The sequence below is a fragment of the Conger conger genome, chromosome 4, assembly GCF_963514075.1.
Source record: "Conger conger chromosome 4, fConCon1.1, whole genome shotgun sequence".
In the NCBI taxonomy this organism is placed as follows: Eukaryota; Metazoa; Chordata; class Actinopteri; order Anguilliformes; family Congridae; genus Conger; species Conger conger.
Window position 1 is genome coordinate 70,851,604 of NC_083763.1, and position 24,505 is coordinate 70,876,108.

The window sequence follows — 24,505 nt, forward strand, 5'->3', positions numbered from 1 at the left end:
TGTGCAGTAAACTGACTATCTTTTAAAGTACATAAAAATACACGATTCCATAAAATGAGTTAATGTGTTCGCAAGAATGTTCAAATGAAAGATGGGTATTCTGAAAAAAAGCTAGACATAAATCAGGTAGAACAGGCATATTGTAGCCTCACATTTCTGGGTGGAGTAGCCTACCTGGTGAGGCCCTGCTCAGTCTTAACCGTTTTTTTAAATACCAGCTGTTTACAAAGCGTTCACTCGTGACATCATTCGCATACATGGACTGTGAAAACATGCTTTTGCATCACGAATTTCATCTGGGTGAAGCAATTTCTACATACTTCAGGAGAGACAGCGGGGCTTTTAACGCCTCCAGTGTAATCCTACATATTTGCTTACATCAAAGGTACAGTAACCGAAATGCTGAACTGATTAAAAGTGTTAAATTCAATCTTACAGGGCACGTATGGTCCATACTGAACTCATATGTGCTCTGTTAGAGTTTCACGGACACTGGGCATTCACTGTGCGCAAGCCAAAATACCTCACAAGATGGCAAAATGTTTCTAAAGTTTGTCAATACGGCGCCCGAGGGATTTAAGAATATAGAAAGGTTCTCCCTTACAACTTGTATAGCTGTGGTATCTGTAGTATCAGCGCTATCTCTCTCTCTCTCCCTCTCTCTCTCTCTCTCTTTCGCTCTGACACACGCACGCACGCACGCACGCACACACACAGGCATGTAGCCTCTACGCACGCACACAGCCCGGGGTGTATCGTGCTGTTACTCTACGCGTTTGTAACATAATAACAGACGCCAGGCGGGCACATTTGGAAATATTTCCCCGGTAAGTAGATTATCAGGCACCTCGCGGCTTTGCCGTCCGGCTTGTCAAACCACTTTCTGGGCGCACCCTCTCGGCACGCTCTTTCCAGCGCGCCGGCGCAATGGCGGTCCTGGTTGTAAAACGTGTCAGAGCAGAACAATTAAAAAATAAAACGGTTTCTTGTGTCATTTCAACGTGTCTGATGGAAAAATGTACACAAAAGTGAAAGGGAATCCGAACAATTCTAACTAACAAGCCAACTATTACAACTAATACATCCACTATTATTGCTCCTACCATTAGTAGTAGCATTAGTAACAACAACAACAGCAACAACAACAACAACAACAACAACAATAATAATAATAATAATAATAATAAGGACATTCACGTTGAATGACATTTAATTTAATGCAGAATAAAATATCTAACATTTTTGATTTGTCTTCGATTTGTATGTCCATACGTTTTGATGTGAATGCAGAAAAGTCATACAATACTCACTGTTTTTCAGTAGAAAAATAAATATTACCGTTAACACAAATACAGATAAAAAGACGTAATTATGTCAGATTTGATTATGTCAATATGAAATAATATGATAATGAAACAGACCGTATTGAAATAGTATATAATGAGTATGTTTTCTGTGAGTATATGGCCATTGTGCTGTTAAAAATATACAAATTACAGTCACCCAGTACAATACATATATACGAAACTGTGATATTAAATGAACACAAAAACAGCATTTGAGATATTACGCTGATATATCTTGCAAATATGCATTTAATTTTCAGTACCACTGCTAACTAACAGAGGCGCGCTTCACCTGCATATCAAAATGTCCAGTGTTAATTCAACTCCAACAGAGTAGGCCTACATATGAGTCTGAATCTGAGTCTGACTCTGACTTGGCAAAACAAGTTTAATAAAATGTTTAATAAAGGTCTTTAAATATATAATATATCGATAATACAATTTCAACCAGAGTGGGTTTTTTGGAATGCTTTTCCTCAAGTCAGTGTTCTAGAACCACCAGTCGTGATTGTTACATCACCAGAAGAACATTCTAATAACATTTCCTGTTCTGAAATGGTTAAAAAAAATTAAAAAAATAAATAAATAAAAATAGACATTTATGTTCAGCAGTGCAGCAGTGTTCCCAAGGGTGCAGATCTCCTAGGACAGGTGAGTCCAAACACCATGCTGTGTGTTCAGCGCCACAATTCCTCCTGAATGAAAGGCAGTCAGAACACAGGATCTCCTGCTGATCATTAGGTGCTGACAATAAAGTATTCATATTTTATTATTCCTTTATTTAATCATTGAGATCATTTTTCTAGAGAGTTACCTGTTAAAACAGAATGTGATATAACAGTCAATAGATCAAGATTTATTTCAAACACACAGTACCCATAATGTCAAGTACAGATAGGATTTTATTTTTTAAATCATTTGAATACACATTAAATTCGTGGTGTCATTTATTCAGTCATTAAATCTGTGGTGTCAATCATCTATTTAAGTTAAGGCATTTGTGAAGAAAATGTTACAAAACCCAGAATCAATGAAGACTACACCGATCAGCAGCACTGGTCCGCAACCAGGTGAGGTCACATATAATGACAATAAAATTGTCATAGATAACAAAAGAAATTGCAATAAAATGGCAACAAAATGGATAATAAAATACAATAAGGTTAAATATAATAAATACAAAATAACCATAAAGTGCAGCAGTTAATCTAGGCTATGATACCATTATCCTTATGAATTGACAGCACCATATCACAGAATCCTAGAGATACATACATAGTTCAACTAATCTACCTCAAAACTCAAATCAGAATTATATTTAAAGATGCATATTACATTTTTTTAAATCTCACAGATACATGCAACATGCTTTTACTTTACATGAATATTTTGCTTACAGATTTCCCTATATTATGCACAGTAACTGACATTAGTAATTGACATTGATTAACATATAATATTAACAACAACAACAGCTAAATCCATGCATGGGGGATACAAAGCATTACAAATTAAATCTGATCAGTGAAATCCTGAAAACAATAATTGCACAAAACACATTTAGCCATTTAGATGTACATCTTTAATCAAATATATAATATTAATGAAAGATCATTGAAAAACTGTAGACTAAAATAGTGTTTATTCGACTATTGTGTTTATTAGAAAACTGACCCCTGCGTCGACTGTAATCAGCCCAGTGTCACGAGCTGTCCACGGTCCTGAAGCGTTGTCATGACGTCGACGTGCAGCTCAACCGTACACAACGCAATTTGTGTAACAAATCTCTAATACAGGGGCATTCATCCGGATTAGACGAACGGCGAATACGTAGTTTTACGATGTTCCAAGTATAACTGTCTCCAATTAGTTTAAATGTGGCAATTTAACTGACGGTATATATTTATTTATTTATTTATTTAGTTAGTTAGACCTATTCATTCACTCATTAATTAATTCATTAATTCAGTCATTTACTTCGGGTGAATTCAGGAGTCAGAAACTGAATTTACAGAGAAGGGTCCCAAATTACCTGAATTCACCCAACGTAGCTATTTAGACCCACTTATTTATTTAATTTCTTTTATTATAATTTTTAAAGCGAGTGACGGATCATGGGTCGTCTCACAGTCAAAATGAAAATTGCTGATCATTGAGAAAATGATGATGAAACTAAAGTCATACAATTTGTTATTTGTTTGTAAAATTGGTGTGAGGTAGACAATGAGGTGGACTGTTTACTAGAGTCAAAAAAGGAAAAACACAAGGACCCATCGTCCTAGAGGCCGTAAAACAGTAGCACAGAAAGCATTCGTATATACCTGGTATATATATGACATGATGGCATTGAGGTCATGGCAAAAGTGAAGATGGCCCGTAAAAAAAATATGTTAAAATGTTACTGACTAGTGATTGGCGGACATGCCAAGTTATAAAACAACGAAACCGCTCAAGCAATTTTCCCGGATTATCCAAATTGCCTACATTAGGTCTAGGCAAAGAGGCCTATATAATGCCATTCATCATTGAATCTGTATACAGTATTCCAACTATCAAAAATACATTTGTGTCGAATTTCGTATAATTGCATCTTTTATAGCAGGGCAAATTAAATTAGGGAAATATAGCATCGTCTTACGATGTGTAGACGATACGCTTCTGAATTGCAACGCTGGATAACCGAGTTAGACTGTTGCATATTGTACTAGCCAGCCGACGTATATTTCACAGTAATATATATATTAAAGGCTTATGGCAGATGTACCGCACATTAAAATTAGATTTAATGCTAACAAATTCAGGCCTACTTTTTGCCTGACACAGCACGCGAGTCTTTTTTCATGCAACAAGGTGACTGGTTTCCAAATGGTTTTAAATTTACAGTATTTTCGCCAGGGAGAGACTAAACACAATTTGGCACCAAAAATCCACAAAAATGTATTTGCACTTTCACTGGAGGATAGTATGTCCATCAATCGATATTTTGATTCATTTTTATTGGATATGACACTCTTACCAACATGTCAGTGTTTCACAGATCGCATAGTATATATATTTTACATTACAGAGAATGTATGGAAGCTGGAGAAAAGTCTGTTGCTTCGGCAACAGAAGGCAAATTTGCCAGCGTGAGAGAAGAAATGACACGTGATCCAAACAAATGGGTACCCTTAAAATTGCATCCAAGCTTACAGGTCAATTTCCTCTTGCAAGCATAAACGCACACATGCACACACACACACACACACACACACACACACACACATACAGACATGGTTACGCACATACATAAACACACACACACACACACACACACACATGTTCACACACATTAAAGACAAACCTTTTTTCATCTTATTTCCTTATGTCCAGGTATCAAGGTACATAACAAGTTTAGAACCACAATGGTGGGTAGCATGATTGTGTAAAAATGTAAATCATTTTTTCTACAATACATGCACAAAGTAAAATGAAAAGATAAGGGTTTCCCGGCAGGTGAAGTGTGTTATGGTAATGGAATATATATAATATATATTACGATGATGTGATTACAGGTAACATTCCCTTTAAAGTCATGCCAGGTATACAGGAATATATAATATTTATAAAATAATATTTTAACATAATGTAACAGAGTGAGAGCAGTGTGTTATTCAGACATTGTATTAAAGTAATTTAAGAGGTTCTTCCAGTGTAATTTGTCATCCTGTCGCTTTGTAGGAGATCACTGCTGCGCTATACTTAACGCGTACAGTCACTCACCATCACGTGCTCCGCAGGTGACAGGTAAAGAGCGATGGGAAAAAAAACAAGACGTTTTCAAGTACAATGCTGCAACCTGCAGGTGAAACTCCAGAATGGCACACCTGCGAGAGAGCTCTGTAAGCTCGCGCCTCAACTCGACAACTAAGGTGAGTTCTATCGGCGAAACGTTGAGAGACATTTCGCGCACGTGCCACCCCAAAAAGGTTAATTCGGATACAGTTTATGGCCATTTTGTTTTCTACAATAAAATCTGAATAGAGATCCTTCTTCGACACGGTAGTAAATGTGATACAACGCGTGCCTATGAAATCGCTTTGGCGGATCAAAGTTGAAAGTGACAGAATTGCGGCGCCGCATGTATGCTGGAAACGCAGGCCATCCGGTTGGGAAACGGCTATGTTAAAGATGAGGAGGATTCGAGTTAAACGTTCGGTCGTTTTCACTCCTGATTTTCCTGTCGTGGTAACTGCACTTAGACGATGTTCCGTTTTAAAAAAAGAAATGTCAAAGGTTGTAATTAACCCCCCTTCTCGGGCGTTCTATCCATTTGTTTGTTGGAAGGGATAATATAAGACAATTCGAACTGCCTAAAATTCAATTCAACCTGACAATGACCTGGAGGAAAACCATAAACGAGAACTATAACCTGCAATAGGCCTAAATGTTGTCAAAATCCCTTATTTTCAGAAGCTCTATATTGGGCGCATCCCGGCATATTTAAAAGGGTGGTTATCAGGACGTTCAGGTGTTCGTTGTGAAAAGTGAAAAATAAACTTCAAGTTTAATTTGATCTTTCAAGTAACTTCGAAGCAGCTTGTTTAGCAACATTACTCCTCCAGATGTTGTACGTCTGTATCATATAGATTTTTCTTTATCTAAAAAAAGTTTCATATTTTCATTTTACTTTCAGTTTGGACGATTTCCAATTGTCATGCAGCCTGCGCTAAATGAAACTGTAGCGCAGTCTCCCATAGCAACATTACTAATTGGGCCTTCAGGAGTGAAAAGCTTGAGACAGGAAAGCAGTACCGACACGATACGAAAATAGTTTATTATTGTGCAATAATAAATACTATAACAATCTTCTCATAAGTAAGCTATAGTACCTTGTAAAAAAAAAAGGCTTCTGAAATATCTAACATATCCATCATCGCACATGAAAGTGCCCGGACCAATAATACACAAACACTATTTTAGTCCAGAAAGTGAAATTTCATTAATTTCGACAAAAATAACATTTCGTTTTTGTCTAGACCTGCCATTCGCAGTCATTATACAAGGTCTAAAGGGTCAAGTAGAAAATGTTCAACAGGAAGAGCATCTTGACACAATAATATATATTTTCTAAATGGTGTGCCTATTCGGTTAATGTGCGCTGTACATTGTCTTGAGAAATACCGCCTATTGTAAATATATAGTAAACATAATGGCTATTGGGCTATAAAATTCAACTATAACACCATGTCATATTTTGCAAACAAGCATCGATTTTCTTTATTGTTTTGCTAAATTCCTAAACACTACGACGGAATAAGAACTGTAACATCTATAATCTAACGGGTATCCTTTCATCCTAAAATATGGTCTAAATTACATCATGATGAAGGGCGATATACAAGAACAGCACAAAAACTAAAACAATACAAGAACACTAGCTGACCTGCTTTAATAATATATCAGCAAAATTATACAGGACCTCGCACTGCTTAGAATGTCTTCCCATATGCACGCAATACTCAGTTATGGCCATTCAATGTGTAGTAAATGTTTATAAGGTCGTTCACAATATTTTCAATGCTTAAAACGTTCACAATATCCTTATTATTACTACAATTATTATGTTGCTGCGGTGTAATATTATCATATAATATTATTTGTATACGTTTGTATTATTTTATATTATGTTAGAGTCAGGTATAAGCCCGTATAAAAACTGACCGGCGTCGATGCATTGGAAAGTCAGTTCATGTCTTCGGTTACTAATTATTTTACGCACAATACTTCCAAACACGTCGATAAGGTTTACATGTCAAACTGAAGCCCAGTGTAATTAATTGTTTCCCCTCCCAGTACTTGTTGCTTAGAGAGCGGATACAGATATTTTGTATTTACATTTTTCGTCAGAACTAGGAATGGCCAATAGGAACGCTGAAAAGTAGAAAGGGGTGAGAGGTGAAAGACCCGCGTGACGAACTCGTTTTTATTCCTCACAATGATAAATGTATGAAAACCACGTAAAGTCCCACTTCAAGTAATTATAAGTACAATCCATAGATGCGTAATTCCAAACATAATTGGCTGTCGGACAATCAGAGATGCTTTGAGATTCATAAAGTCTTTAGAATGAGGATCCTTCACCATGTGCCAAGAATATAGCAGACTCAAGAGACCCATTCCACGTCTTCAAAGTATTTTTCTGGCGCGGCAAGAGTTTACTTTTAGCCGGCCGATGCATCCTGGACACGGCGGGGGTTATCAGTTTTGATGTTGCAGGAAATTCTGCAGCGATTAGGTTCTTTCACGTTTCTTTTTTTTTTTTTTTTTTTTTGTTATGAAGGAAAATGATTTTATCTGCACATCCTTTTTTGTGAAGTGCAAAGGTTATTGTTGATATGCATTGTTAAAGGCTCTTTATTTCTTCACTTAAAAGAGAGGTCCTAATAGTGAGACACGGATACACACGACACACACACACACACACACACACACTTAATGCATATCCTCCCCCTCTCTCCCTCTCTCTCCATCTCTCTCTCTCGCTTTCCCTCTCTCCCTTTCACACACACACACACACACACACACACACACACACACACACACACACACACACACACATATATACACAGATTCTTAAAAACAATTATGGTTAACAGCGGTTGGACTACAATAGCCTATGGGAATTAATTAGAATTGCTTTTAGTTTATTCATTTTATTTAACCATTGTGAAAAATTGTCATGATTTTATATCAATTAATTAAAAAAACATTAAACATTAAAAGACTAAACATTCAAAGCGCAACACAATCCCCAGGAATCTCTACATGTTAAACTTTTGACGTGTAAACAAATTCATTGTCGATGCAATTTTGACAAGTGAATTTCCGTACAAAAATAATGCTTGTAAAATACAATTTAATTCTTCACCAATTAAAATGGCAGTTGGTATCCTGCTTAGTACAGGCTGTAATTTTCAGAACATTTTTATTCTTGTACAAAAGACAAACTTGCGGAGTTTTGTTTCGGTATTTTTTTGGTCTTAATCTTCTTCTGGTCTTCAGTTATAAAACACGTACCTAACGTGTCTAAAGTCTTTATGAAAAGCTGTCAAATTATTGCAGTGACTATGCGGAATTAAATGCTGAAGCGCGCGATGAAGATCTGTAAGAAACGTATTATTATTAGTATTAGTATTATTATTATTATTATTATTATTATTATTATTATTATTATTAGTTGTAGTAGTAGTAGTAGTAGTAGTAGTAGTAGTAGTAGTAATAATAATAATAATAATAATAATAATAATAATAATAATAATAATAATAATAATACACAGGAGGTGACTTAATCTTATTCAGATTTTTTAAAGACTAAATAATGCAATACCAATCCAATTACATATCAATCACATTTTAGGAAAAGGGAAAATAGTTGGGTGAGCCTGTAGTTACTTTCCTGTTAGTAATACTTTCTAAAAACTATTGCTATAAGACTAATAATACTTATTTTTACAGTTGTTCGCCGTAACAATAAACCAAGTGATATTAGTGACATTAGTTTCCAGTGTAGTGTCAGCAGCAGCTATCAGCAGGCTATTATAGCAGAAGAAGAAGAAATACAGTGGGCCGAGAAAAAGGCCTAGCCGTATTCATTTTGGGAAATTGTACGGATTTATATAGAACATTTGCAATTAGCATAGAACATGCATCCAATAGTATTACTTTTCATTTGGAAATATTAGAGTAGAAAGATTATCCATACGATTGTGTATATTGTGTTGTGGCCTATATTTCGCCTAATATTATATTTCACTGCTTCATATTCGTAATTACTAACTATATCTTGGGCTGAATATGAACGCGCAGGCCTGGTAGATTATTATTACCGCTGTCTTGTTGTTGTTGCATTGCGCTCGACAAAAAAAAATATCTATGTCATGTCAGCGTCGAGCAGGAAAGCTGTCGTCGCCCGCTCGCTTAATTTCGGTTTTCTTTCTCTAATTAATGTAGAGCTCAGGGGATAGGATCCCGGCTCGGGGCGGTAAGCTGACACTGGCGCGCTGTGTGTGGTATCTAGGCAGCTCTTGATGGAAAAAGCCTGCTTCCACTCATGTCAAAGCCATTTACCCAGAACAACCCCCTACATACACATGTATACACTCAGCAAAGACCACCTTTTCACGATCTCAGCGCTCGGCTCTGTTTGTTTTCTATGAGAGCTGGTTACGTATGGACTCTCACGCTCTGCGAATTTTATTTCAGATTTCCTCTGCTAAGTGTTGACTGATCCATCTGCATTATCAATGCTGACCGTTTACGTAGCAACCTCCCCCCCCGCGTTTCTTTTTTTCTACTCTCACGTAAAAAAACTTAAAAAAAACTATAAGCTTACGTTACCCTTTCGTAAAATTACACGCTTATATGTTGGCTTTGGTCTTGTATAGTTGACTACATGGCCTTGACAACATACATCTTTTTCTTTTTTTTTTTAAGTGGAAATTTCCTAGGCAAAGCCTGATTTTTGCTCCCTTCCGTAAATTGTCCAAAGAACAAGCGGACACTGATCTGACTGGAGGCATGCAAGCAGAAAGGATCAGAGAACTTTACCTTGTGCGTTTGGCGAGTGGTGATGTTGATCGGAATGTCTGAAGGAGGTTTGATAAATGGTGTAATTGCGTGTATTAGAAATGTCAGACCGGAGAGAGGGGCTCTGGTGGTGTAGAAGCGCCTCCTGCTAGGATGATGACTGGACCGGAGCCAGCTCTGGGAGGGGAGGTGGTCCCTGGTCGCTGCTGATTTCTTGGAGGGATTTGGAGGCGGGGGGTGGAGTGAGGGGGGGGGGGGGGGTCTTGAGGGAAGAAAGATTTACGAATTGATAGGTGGTCGCGTTTTGTTTGGCTGAGCGGCTATACGCAAAAAGTCGAGGAGCGCTACGTTTCCCCCTCTTAAAGGCTTAGGGCGAGTGATGGCCACCAGGTCGAGGGCAGAGCTGCATTCCGAGCGACGCAGAACCGCTGTCTTCTTGGAGTAAACCTCATATCGACTAGACGGGGAAAAGTCACTGCACACCACAGTAACGGGTTAACACGATTGGAAACCGACCTGCGCTCTCGCCGAGGTTTTTTTTTTTTTTTTTTTTCTAATAGCAACATTCTCGCCATTTTCAGGACACGGACATTTTCATCCGAACGGGAGAGTTACTCTCTCCCCCCTTTCGACCGCTTCTGGGTGAAACAGCCTGCGACGTCCAGCGGTCAAGTGGAGTTTAACAAGGCACTCTTTCTTTTCTCGTTACTCAAAGGTCCATTATTTAAGACAGAATCTCTTATTTGTACACCCCTATTTTCCTTAATCGGCTCAACCGTTTTTTTGAGCGCGCGGACAAGACATGACGACCGAAACTCCGCAGCAGCAGCTGGACCCAACGCCACCTTTGAGATCAAGTCCGGCATCTGGAGTTCTGCACACCGCCCTGATGAGCGCGCAGTCCGTCGTGGAGAGCGCAGCGACGGCAGCCTCTTCGAAAGGCAAGAAGGCGAACTCCGGACTGAGGCGCCCGGAAAAACCGCCCTATTCCTACATTGCCCTCATCGTGATGGCAATCCAGAGCTCGCCGACAAAAAGACTGACCCTGAGCGAGATTTATCAGTTCCTCCAAGCCAGATTCCCGTTCTTTAGGGGATCCTACCAGGGCTGGAAGAATTCTGTCCGGCACAATCTGTCTCTGAACGAGTGTTTCATCAAACTGCCTAAGGGCCTGGGAAGACCGGGGAAGGGGCACTACTGGACAATTGACCCGGCCAGCGAGTTCATGTTCGAGGAAGGCTCGTTTCGCCGCAGACCTCGGGGATTTCGGAGAAAATGTCAAGCGTTGAAGCCCATGTACAGGATGATGAACGGTATCGGGTTCGGCACTTCCATTTTACCTCAGAGCTTTGATTTCCAGGCGCCCTCGGCGTCCCTGGCGTGTCACACCAACGGCTACAACTTAGACATGATGACGAATTCAATGACAGGAGGCTACGACGGCCTCAGCGGCGGCCACCACGTCCCACACATGTCCCCCAGCCCGGGATCCACTTACATGGCCAGTTGCCCGGTAACGTCCAATGGAGATTATGGTCCGGACAGCAGCAGCAGTCCCGTGCCTTCTTCCCCCGCAATGGCGAGCGCCCTTGAGTGCCACTCGCCCTACGCAAGTACCTCTGCGCACTGGGCATCCTCTAGCGGTTCGCCGTACATCAAGCAACAATCACTGGCTTCCAACAGCCCTGCGTCCTCCGGTTTACATTCTAGCATGTCGTCGTACTCGTTGGAGCAGAGCTATCTCCATCAGAACGCCAGGGACACGGCTGACATTTCAGGTAAAGTGCCTTTTGCAAATGTGTAGCGAGTCTATTCGCCTACAAAAATGTTCAGGGCAGACCCATTGAACAAGTTATGTGCGTTTGCAGCGTATATCCCCGGGGCTCGTCAGTGTTTTGACTATGTCGCAGTTTGTACGTTTATTTTACTTCATTAACTTACCCGTCGGAAAGCTACACTCCCACAAAACGTTAAAGACGTTTTAAAAATAAGACTCGATTTTCTTTTTTCCTCCCCATGCCAGCTTTCCGCGGAAAGTATGTTGACATTTTATGAAGCGCAACATATTCACCTCCTGACATTACTCGTGTTCCTTATTACCCTGAACATCAGGCTACATCTGTAAATTGTTTCAGCGTTACAGTGCAGTCTTACGCAATGTCATATGTATTTTCGTCATGTATTTTTAAGTAAACAAGTCTATAACCTATATTTAGACGTTTGCTTGATCTTAAGAACACACAAACCTAACCTTTGTTCATTGTAAATGCCAGGAAATTAGAAATACATATTTCTCACCATTAATTTATATTTATATATATATATATATATATATATATATATATATATATATATATATATATATATATAAATGAAGGGATTTTTAATGGTAGAGGAGGATTTAATGTAATCAGAAATCGCCCTCTCTGTGATTCATTTTTGAATACACTGAATTCTCGTGGAGAAATTGGGAAATAACGGCTAATGTTGATTGGGTAATGGAACTCGAAGCTTAAAAGCGCACCCAAAAAAGTTTTCTGAACGTATTTGATGTTCCCATTATTTTGTCAAGAATATTTGCCTTATTCTGTTAGCTTATAACTAGGCCTCCGAGACACCTTGTCGTGATTTTTATTTATGAGACGAAGACACAAAATGTGCATTTTACAAGGGTTCTGCTAAAAAGAAACCTCCTTTGGTGCTGCTAATGTTAATTCTTAATCTCGGGTCGAGGAGGTTAGCTAAACACGGACAGTTTTTAGCGGGACCACACCAGAGAGCTGTTCAAGCTGTGCTGGTCCACGGGGAGAGTTAGGCCTTGTTAAATTTTATGCGATTTGTGTCTTTTCATAACACGCGCCCTTGTGCATTTGTCCTTGTTTCTTATGCCCAATAAGAACTGTCAATCAACGGAGAATGTTGTTTCTGAAAACTGAGCCATTCCCATGCAATTCGGCGCTATAGAGACCAACATGTAACCGGGAAAGGAGCACGTCTATTCCGCGCGAGGAAGCATCACATCTGGTGCTGTTTTGACCTGCCTATAGAGCGCGCCCTTATCTCAAATAACGGTCCACACCTGAAAATTATGAAGTACACACGAGTTGAACACATTTTGTAAAAATATAAGTAAATAAAAGTTTAAAAAATAATAATAATAAAAAAAGGGACAAAAGGGCAAAACTAATGGAACATGTGTTTTGTGAATTTTGTTTTTTTGTGAAAACTTACAAGACTGGGTACAAACATTTCGCTCACTGCAACATCACTTGCAACATCAAGTGCTGGAGTCACACTTGTACACTCCCTTTTGCGTATGACGTGGTACCTGCGCCTATACCACATGTGATAAAATCGATGAGCACTCTCCAAACAGATGAGTTAAAAACAAGATACGTGTCATTTATTTATTTTTACTTGGAGGTATTATCAAATTATACAATTAATGTATTAAGAAGGGATAGCTATTTTTAACACACAGCTAGTTAAGGGCAACACAATTTGTGTTTAAAAAAAACTATCCATTCGTCGTACCTAAATTGTATATTTTTTTACACAAAAATAGTAACTTTGATATAAATGTGTTGAAAGTAACACGTTACATGACATTACATTACGAGGCATTTAGCAGACGCTCTTATCCACAGTGACACAAAAGTGGTAACACAAGAAATATGTTGGATATTATCACCTGCTTTCTTATGGTGTATAGGCCTTCCTTAATTGAGAATGCCTTTTCCAGTATATTACATAATTATAAGTATAAGTATAATTATAAGTATAACACATTTCCACATTTTTTTAAAATTCGTATTATTATTATTATTTATTAAAATATAACCGTGTTTGTATGAGGCCAGTAGGGATGAAATGCCTACATGAATGATGAAAACGGCTTACGGGGATTCTCTTCTTGATAAAAGCCATACATTTGCTTTGATATATTATGAAATACAAGGAGGAGACGCCTGTGTTTGCTGTCAAGGCCAATTCTTTTCTTACACTAGAAATCAACCATTTTTATGCGACCAAGATCCGGAGTGATATAGCCTCTTCTTGGTTAATAACCTAGGCCGCATTAAGTGTGCTTTCAGAAATTGGTAGAGAGGGCGGAACATACCCAAAATGGGAGAAAATCTGATTTCATGAAAACAAAGACATCTCAGTCAGTTGTAATATCAAGCGTGCTATTATGAATATCATATGCCATTACCCCCCACCAATTCAGACTACAGCCATGATTTGACACACAACAGTTATACTGAATTTTAGGCTAATTTGTGAACAAAAATTGAAGAAAAGAAAAACAGTTCACTCATTGTATTTTGTTATTCTTTTGCTTACAGTTGGGATACCTCGATACCAAAGCCACTCATCTCCAGTGTGTGACAGAAAAGATTTCGTTTTGAACTTTAACGGAATTTCCTCTTTCCACCCGTCAGCGAGTGGCTCGTACTATCACCACCATCATCATCACCACCATCAGAGTGTCTGTCAAGACATCAAGCCGTGCGTGATGTGAACGACAGCGCGTCCAAGTGCGTAATTAGTAGGCTAATGGTGCCAAGTAAAACAGACAAAGAAAATATAAAAACAAAGAGACGTTTTCAGTATATTAAACGATCTATAGACGAGACAAGGCAGTGATGCGATGAACACAAATAAAAATGACCAGCAATATGACTGAGTTATAAGCAACACACACGAGCATAAGCAATAGGACACATAAAGAGGAAACGCGTCGGTGTTTCTCTGCCTGCAAACCACTTCGCATTTTATCCATTTACGGTTCCAACAACCCATAATGTATACTTCTTTAAAAGAAGTGGGGGAACAGCGTGTAACATTCAGTCGTCAACTAGGCATATGAATCTTTGAAAATATAACCTATATTCAAATGTATAAAAGTAAATATACACGTACACAAAGCTTTTTTATGATAAAAAAAATACAATTTTGCACTTACTGTATACCCTCCAAGAATTGCTTCAGTGTTTTTGTTGTTGTAAAGTATTACAATAAAACTGTTATATTTTACATATTTGTGTCCTCTTGCCTATCTCTTTTCCAATGTTAACAGCTTTTTCGTACAACCTACAGGGAAGACGTAATATTTTATGCAGAAATATTTACCTATTATTATTATTATTATTATTATTATTATTATTATTATTATAGCATCAAAATGTGCATTTTATAAATACGGAATAACTCAATGTTATATACAGATATGCTACAGTTCTTTGCATGTTGATAGAAATGGAGACTGTAATGTCCAAACGTTAACAGTAAACACAGATAGGCTATATGAGGAGCTCAGTTGAGCTGTCCATCATCTGTGATAAATACAAGCATCCTTACAAGCACGTTAAATATTAAATGTGCATTCAACACTTGAGGACCAAACGGCATAACGGAAAAAGGCCTACTGAGCACACAATAATTGACAGTTCAGTTTACTGGTACATGCTAGCTGAATATGTATGCAGCACATTAAAATCGAATAATAAAAGGTAGCCATTATATTGTCAGTTTAACTATTCGCTTTTGGGGATTTACAATTTCCGGCTACTTATTCAGGATTGCCGTGCATAACATGAGCAATATGTTTAATTAAAACTCTTGGACAGTGCATAATTTTGGACGGAACTTTGAAAGCATATTCAGAAGCAACACGGCATTGTAAAACAATAAAAAAAGTATCGTCTACCCACTCCGTTGAGGCGTTCTTAGTAAGATTTTGCGCAAAGCATATTTATTTCAAGCATGCACATTTCCAAGGCGAGTTTGAAACGTGTATAATGTGTGCGTGTGTGTGTGTTTTCACGCACGAATGGTTTACTTAAAGGTGTCATATATTACTAATACTTGCTCAATGAACTGAAAAGCCTGATCCGCATGTCATTCTCCGACACAGTCACCTTTGTGAGAACGCAGACTGGGCTGGAGAGTCACTATAGTGGTGGAACCGCATCAGGAGGAGGAAACCACAGATACATGTAAGAAATCCTTTTTAGAGCTGGAAGCACTAATACGCAATATTCTTTCGTGAGAGCATTTGGTTATTAAAGTACGACAGTCATTTTTCTGCCAGATGATATTTTACCACAGTGGTTTGTTTAGATTAGATTGAATGAGACTTTCATGGCCATATGTTCTTCGTATTCCAAGATGTAATATATAACCTCGTGATGTCTAGTACGGGTCCGCTATTCATTTAGCCGTCTTGAAGCGCCACCTACCGATGAATTTATTAACCAAACGCACCAAATAACTGTTCGGTTGTATCGGACAAATGCGACCATCAATCCTGAACATCTACATCTAACAAATGCAGACAGATAGCTTTTCTTGTCATTTCTATTTTTAGAATGAACTAAAACACGATGCGGCTGGGGTCTTCGCTCCAGTAAACAGAACCTACATTCCCACTCGGGGACAATGAAATCCAACCGCAAAGCTGTTTAGACTTCGTTTCCAATTACCAACTGCAGGAATTTCTCTTTCTTTTTCCTTATCTTTTCTTACAGATGCTTAGTTTATTTTATCCTTGCAAAATGCAAATGTTGAGCAATACTAAAACGAAGCATGCCACTTATTGAAGTAGACCGTCGAAAGTGAAAAACACATGGCGGCAAAAGATGCCCTTAAAATGCAGTTTAATTTAGAAAATATACGTGTAATGAAATCCACCCAGTGATGTAAGAGCAGAAACAAACAAAAGCAATATTACGCAGTTGGATACGCTATCCTTAAACCCCCCCGCAAACAAGGCCAGTAAATAATATTAAAATACATATTTAGACGAAAGTCGTAATTAAATCCAGCCAAAGCAATGCTTAATTTACTTCAGTGTATAAAGTGGGCAGAAAAAAAATACACTTTGTGAAAACAATGCAAAGATACACCATTAAAAGTAATGGGAAATGGCGGAGTATCTGTTTAGTTTAGTTTGGTAAGTTCAAGCACTGCGTGTTTTAAGGGTGTATGCTGCCCTGTAGAAAACAAAAAGAAAAAAATCCTCGATACATCTGCATCACCGTGTTTGCAACCAAGTTTGTGTAATGGAAGCTCCTTTTTCTTGCTCCTTTTTGTTGCGTTATCGCTCTGGGACAGTTGGGTTGGTTGCCATCCGCAGCGTGGTGTTAGTGTGCTGTGCAGCCTGGCCTACTTATTTCCCTGTGTACTGAGCACCTTGTCCATCCTCGATACATCTCAGTGGTGGGGTCTGCAATCTGTTCACTCTTGCTTCTTAAAATATCCAAAATAGGGTGCAGGGTGAATTCTGGTAATTTGGGACAGCGCGGACGCAGAAACTGAATTTACAAAGAAGTACCTTTAAATTACCCGAATTCACAGTAGGATACTGTCAGAACTACCTCCCAGTACTCCTGAATTCAGAACACAGTTTCCAGAAGAAGAAAAAAAAACCGGCACCTTTTTGTAGCTCAACGTTATTTCATTAGCCTACATTACAGTTTTTCAAATCAAATTACATGGAAGATTTGCCAAATGAAAAATGGAAATAAAAATGTTAGGGATAAAAAGGCTCAACGGATCATTAAAGCTCTGCTTGCGATCGACTGATACTAACAGGAGTGAGAGGAAAGGGCACTTGTGCCCGTGTGGGTGGTTTAAACCATCCCACGCACTCGATTTCCCAACTGCTAACAAATTATATTTTCATAATCATGTTTTCCAATGGCAGTACTTTGATGTTTTAGACAGATAATATGCACAATTAAACAGTTATGGAATTGAAAACATCAAAGACCAAATATCCCACAGCCCTGGATAAACTGTGTCGAATAATAATTTCAAACATCCCTTTAATTGTCGGCACTGTTTTTAATGTGATGTCAAATTGCACCATCTGGTGGTTTTAACTAGGATAGCAACACTGGAAGCCAGTAAAACCACAGTAATCGAGTTTATACTTAAATTCTAAATTTATTTAAAAGATTATTTATTTTGTTATATATTTTTAGATTTGCTAGCGTTACTTAAGTTCCAGACAACGCTTCATTTACGCATTTATTTAATGAAAAATAAAATGCTTAATTGGATACAATATCTAAAATCTTACTTTATATCTATTTTTTTAGGTTTTCAAACAATTTCAACTGAGAAAAAACAAATAAAATCTTGGTGTTTTTACTGAAGTAAAAATTTTTAGGTTTATCCACTGAAACATTTTTGTTCCAGTGTAGGCCTAACCAGAAATGTGGGGTCCTACATTTTTGTTTAATGGTGTTTACTTCAGTCTTCCTGCCTCAGCGGTTCAGATACAACATCCTCCTGAAATAATCTTTAAGAGTCACGATGAACAATTCTCACACTGTGTCATCTGAATCATAATTCAGATGTTTAATCCCTTAAATCTCACGGGCTCAGGGCTGGGCCAATGTAAGTTTTTTCTTTTTTCTTTTTGCATTCATTCCTGTTTTCCCGGCGCAATTGTCAATCACTATGGCAACAGGATATATAGTTAGAAAGCGTTCAAACTCACGGTTCTATCTGCATAACCCATTTTTAACATGAAATTTCTTTAGCGATTCCTTATTTTGGAACATGTGGATGGTAGAACAAGTTTGGTGGGACCTCACCTCCTCTGCATTATTGAAAATCATATACCGCAAGAAATAAGGTGATGTCAGTGTCCCTTTCACAACAAGTGTACAGCAGACCAAATGCATAATAGCTTCTCAATCTAAAAATGTACTAATTCGGAGAAACATTGATAGAATATCCATTGTTCACTGGAGGAATTATCATTGTTTCGCTGTTGTATACGTCTACAAAAACACTTGTACACAGAAATGCTATTAATTACGTTTTTGTATAGGCTGTCTCGAACACGACGAGCCCAAGTACAACTGTCTCTGAAATTAGTTGCAGAGAAAATACGTTGCCCCCATCGGTGTGCAAGACAATTCAATATAACCTCAGCTCCTCAAAGAACCGACTACGGGCATGTTATTGAAGTGACTGAATCAATTTTAGGTAATGACATTACATTTCCGATGGTGTATAATTTGTTAGGCTTGCACAAACCAACACAGCATTTCTTTGCCTGCGTAACTAAACTAGCATTTTCAATACGCTCCTGGAGTTTGTTGCGCGGAGACAAAAACAGTTCTTGAGATTTTATGCCAAAAATGAAGACAAAAACAAAAAATATATTTTGCGATTCTTGCGTCTAAATAGAGGACTTCCTTTGGAGGAGTTCCAAGGTCTGAGTGAATATTTCTGAGGAAGACAGTGAAAACGCCGTTGACAACACAATAGAGGGCATTTTCAGTGACGTGGCCCCATTTTATATCAGTGAGCATCTAAATACATCCTCAAAATATTTTATTACTAGTCAGCATGCCTATAAATAAGGAGCCAGCCTGCTTTTGAATAATAAATAGTGTGTGAAATTGTGGAATGTGTTTGATTTGTTGATGGCGCTTGGAATTTGACAAAAACTTCAATCAATGGACCTCAATAAATATATTAGTATACAAGATGTTATTACTGTTATTATTGTACTTTTTTTTTTTACTGTCTGAGGATAGCTGCAAGGAGAGGGAGTTTGGGACAGTGGGGTAGGGGAGGGTGAAGGTGTTGTATAGTTTAGTAAGCAAAATGCAGTATTTTACACCTCATAAGACCCATAATATAATTTTGTTTCCATGTGTCCTTGAGTCTCCAAATGTCCTTTTTTTGGGGGGCCTAGACATAGATTAGAAAAAAACTATTCAGAATGTTCATTTCTGGTTATATTGTCCTCAAATTTGAAAGGGTATTTTTCCAGTGTTGTAACTTGATTCCATTGTGCTTCTAAGTGCATAGGCCACAGCTACAATAATCCGTATCCAGTCAAAAATTCAGTGAGAAAGAAAACTTCCACTTTCACTGTGTTTAAGCCTCTGTAACTTTGTTTTAGTAATATGAGGAGTAATTCTCATGGAAAGCAACCCCCAAGGGGTTACTTTTCGGAATAGACCAGAATTATACCTGTGGTGAAGTGGGTTCAAGAATAGTAACTATTTTATTCTGGGTATGTAATTTTTGGCTTCAAGAAAAGGGGTAATATTTAAGGGGTTAATAATGATTTGTAGCAGTCAGAGTACATAATTATTTGCACAGTAATAATTATACTGCATATGAAATTGTATTGAAAATGAAACATTAAAAAAAAAAAAAATTCTTCACCTCTGTGTAAAATATACCTTTTGTCCCAAAGCAGGGTTCAAGTTTTATTGTCCTTCAGTAAAAGTGTTGTGACATCTCTTTAAAAACTGAGCCACTTCTGACATCCTGAAAATGATAAACGTCTCTAAATTCAAAGAGAAAAAGGTAAGTCAGTGAAACAGTGTAAAGGGGGGAAATGATTGAAGTTATAGGTTATTTACATGAAGCCTATAAATAAAAACACTGCTATTGACTAAACCCATTTTCCAACGTTGAAGCTGTGCTGTAAAAACTTCAAAATAAGCGATATGGTCAAAATAAGTCAGGTTTCTGTGTAAAGTGCACTGTTGGATAAGACTGGGTTTCTTTGAGAGGAAAAACTTAAGTGCCACTGATTCTTCCATTCCATATTCTTCCATATTAATGTAGTCCAAGTCCAAGGTAATGTTGGACCAAACATCTCTCTATCCAATCAATCACCGCTTAACCCCAGACTTGTAATATATTCAATTGCAGTAAGTACAGAGATATGCAGTGGGTTCTAACTAAATTACAGACTTCACGACACAGTTGCCAAAAAACCACACCATGCGAATATAATACGGCTCTAATATAACCAAATATAGCACACAGCGCGGGTATACTGAAGCAGCATTCTAAAACACGGCCACAATCTGACAAATATAATAACTTTCACAAAAAATCATCAAATATCTAGCTTTCGTGTTTCTGCTTCATCAGCCAGAAATCAATGGACCTGACATATGGCAATCGACAATTTGGCAGTGTATCACTAATCTGTCCCTATGCATTCAAGCATTTTAAATATGTACCCCCAAATAGCAAGCACATTTATGATTTAGATACTGTTTCAGGCGCTGTGTGGAGTGTGTATGTGTGTGTGAGTGTGTGTGTGTGCGGGTATGCGTGTCTATGTGGTGTAAGGTTGAAAAATTTCCATTTCTGAGGTGATTTGGGGAATTTATACAGTTTACAATATTTTTCAGAATACATGAAATTTCTATGCACATTTATATTTGTTAGGTATTCACCCAATGTGACAATTTTCACACATTGCTTAGGAAAAAATCATGGGTTTTCAGAATCAGCGCACATTTATTTGTATTTGGTTTTTTTTGTTAGTTTTTTCAAATCCATTTCAAGAAATTATCCAATATATGAATTCAGGAAATGTAAGTGTGAAAATATACCAGGTTCTCCAGAGAATGGAACAGTGCTGTACTGGAAATAGTCTGTGTAACCTTAACGTCGCTGTCACATCTATACGCAGTCAGGGGGAGAGACGTGGCTTCTGTGAAGCAGCAGAAGCAGCGACACGTGTGTGAGCAGAAAAGCATCAACCCTTACTCTGCCACGGGCCGTTCCTTCAGTGCCAGAGTCGCAGTTCAGCTCACGATGTGAACCAAACAGTCACACGCTCGCTTTAATCCGTGTGCGTAGCTCCTTCTTTCTGTGTGGGGAACTTTAAAAACTGCAGGTTCATCCCAGTGGCTGAGTGAGATGCAATGGAAGTAAGAAATAATGGCCGGTTCGCCACTGTTTATATTGTCATAATATATGAAAAGCAATTTTATGTTTTTTATGCTCTACCGAACATGACAAAAATGAGGATTTTGTGTCTTGTGACACCCATACTGGTTACCCATTAAGCTCGTCTGGACTTCACATATTTCACAATATTTTGTCTCGTAATTCTCGAAAGTTTATAAATGACATTATAATAAAAATTCTGGGGAGAACCCTGCTTGACCTAGGATAATTATTGATCTCAGCCAGAGCCGGCACCATCTTCTCCAGAGAATCTTCACAATCCTCCTCAGTTTGTGATTCAATTTGTGTGGTGTCATTACAGAAGATTACCGAAAACTACTGAAAGTTACCTGGAAAACTGGAAAATGACACTTCCTGCTGTGGGAATACAGAACACCACAATTTTACACCAAATAAAAATCCTTCTGGGTAAAAGGTCATGAAAGATACAGTGCCAAAACCGATTCACAAGCCACTATAGTTTGCTGAGCTATCAAGCCATCAACAAATTACTAAAATAGTCAGGAACGACAGAAACTAAAAATAACCCCAGTTTCTCTCCTTCATATAGGGATTCCCAGTAGGCAGCTCGGTAGCTTACCCTCCAGAAAAAAACAGCTCAAGCTAGGCTTTGAAACAGCTGGTAGTTGGTCATTTCAAGCCGGTCATTTTACATCAGGGTGGTGAACCATACCTGCATAGTGCATTTTATTGAATTCACTGATATCATGTTATTTTTATTTTCCATTATTTTCCATTTCCTGGCATTTTGTGTATTTTAGGACACTTAAGTCACGTGACATTAACGGCATTTGGCAGATGCTCTCATCCGGAGCGACGTACGGTTGAGTTTAGTCCTCGGCCGTTAGCATTGAGCTGAAGTAGCACACGGTTCACGCAACTGCACCGTTCATCCAGCAGCACCGGACCACGAACCACAGCCATCGCCCCCCTGGCCTCTTAATCCACAACACACTCCGCTCATCATCACGCACCTTGAAAGAGAGCTTCACCTCTTCCTGTTTTGACATGTGTTCCCGAGTCTGTAAACACGTGCAGCCAATGGCCACCACGCCAGGAGGGGTGTAAACCTCGTGTCAAGCCCACGGACGTCTTTCGAGAGCGGAGCAGCTGTCTGCCATCTCCCAGACGGTCGGCCGCTCCGGGTCTGTTGCAGCGCTGCAGTTTAGCGGTCTAAACTCAGTCCATAAACGCCGCTTGTACGGCTGATGCTGGTTTCACGGGTGGCCGTAGCTTTAACTGCAGCCTCGGATTTGCGCAATTTTGTGATTTTCTCATTACTGAGCGAAGAGACGTTCGTGCTGTTTGGATATTTGCGGTCGTGTTCCACAAAGGGGAACTTTTTTTCTTTTTTACTTTGTGTGTCATCTCTTTCTTTCACATATGTATGTCTAAATGTCATCTGCCAACAAGCTTCCCTAATAATTTACTGCAACATTATATTTAAAAAATAGTAAGGAAAATTAGTTTATTATAAAAAAAAACTTAAATGTTGTGTGGTTGAAAAACGTTGTCCATGCGCTATAGCCCTTCAACAAAATGAGACCCCATCTTTTTCTCATTAAAGCATTCAAGTCCATTGGGATGGTTGGTTTCATTCGATCATTTAAATGTTACACTGAAATGCGTGCCGGTTTTGTCAAAGAGAATATGTTGATATCAGTATACACACTGCTAGTAAAGGCTGCCTTTTAATTATATATGGTGTTGGTGTTGTTAATGTTATGCTTTAATTCACTTCTACAAAAAACAAAACTCCTGTTCCCAGTACTCTCTTCACCTTTGTCAAATAATATCATAGTCTTCCACAGACAGGTAAGTGATCATAGCCTTCTACAGACAGGTAAGTGATCATAGCCTTCCACAGACAGGTAAGTGACAGTCTTCCACAGACAGGTAAGTGACCATAATCTTCCACAGACAGGTAAGTGATCATAATCTTCCACAGACTGGTAAGTGATCATAGTCTTCCACAGACAGGTAAGTGACAGTCTTCCACAGGCAGGTAAGTGACCATAATATTCCACAGACAGGTAAGTGATCATAATCTTCCACAGACTGGTAAGTGATCATAGTCTTCCACAGACAGATAAGTGATCATAGCCTTCCACAGACAGGTAAGTGATCATAGCCTTCCACAGACAGGTAAGTGACAGTCTTCCACAGACAGGTAAGTGACCATAATCTTCCACAGACAGGTAAGTGATGATAATCTTCCACAGACTGGTAAGTAATCATAGCCTTCTGCAGACAGATAAATGATCATAGCCTTCTACAGACAGGTAAGTGATAGTCTTCCACAGACAGGTAAGTGACCATAATCTTCCACAGACAGGTAAGTGATCATAGTCTTCCACAGACAGACAAGTAATCATAGCCTTCCACAGACAGGTAAGTAATCATAGCCTTCCACAGACAGGTAAGTGATCATAGCCTTCCACAGACAGGTAAGTGATCATAGTCTTCCACAAACAAGTAAATGTTCATAACCTTCCACAGACAGGTAAATGATCATAGTCTTCCACAAACAAGTAAATGTTCATAACCTTCCACAGACAGGTAAGTGATCATAGTCTTCCACAGACAAGTAATCATAGCCTTCCACAGACAGGTAATTGATCATAGCCTTCCACAGACAGGTAAGTGATCATAGTCTTCCACAGACAGGTAAGTCATTATATCCTTCTACAGACAGGTAAGTGATCATAGTCTTTCTCCGACAGGTAAGTGACCATAGCCTTCCATAGACAGGTAATTGATCACAGACAGGCAAGTGTTCATAGCCTTCTACAGACAGGAAAGTGATCAAACCAACCTGTCCGGTGCACCGGAGGAGTGAT

At 38.5% G+C, this 24,505-nt stretch overlaps 1 protein-coding gene across 1 annotated transcript; it reads left to right on the forward strand.

Annotated features, from left to right (window-relative positions):
* The first annotated feature begins 10,291 nt into the window (after positions 1-10,291).
* Positions 10,292-14,951, forward strand: foxf2b (forkhead box F2b). The gene is made up of 2 exons (XM_061240177.1): positions 10,292-11,692; positions 14,261-14,951. Exons 1-2 carry the CDS (start codon positions 10,717-10,719, stop codon positions 14,434-14,436), a joined length of 1,152 nt encoding a protein of 383 aa, XP_061096161.1. The 5' UTR covers positions 10,292-10,716; the 3' UTR covers positions 14,437-14,951.
* The last annotated feature ends 9,554 nt before the right edge of the window (positions 14,952-24,505 follow it).

Bases quoted from the DNA above. Each gene is read 5' to 3' on its own strand.
- foxf2b (XM_061240177.1), top strand. From the start codon at position 10,717: ATGACGACCGAAACTCCGCAGCAGCAGCTGGACCCAACGCCACCTTTG. The intron at 11,693-14,260 runs GTAAAGTGCCTT...TTTTGCTTACAG, and splicing joins GGACACGGCTGACATTTCAG to TTGGGATACCTCGATACCAA.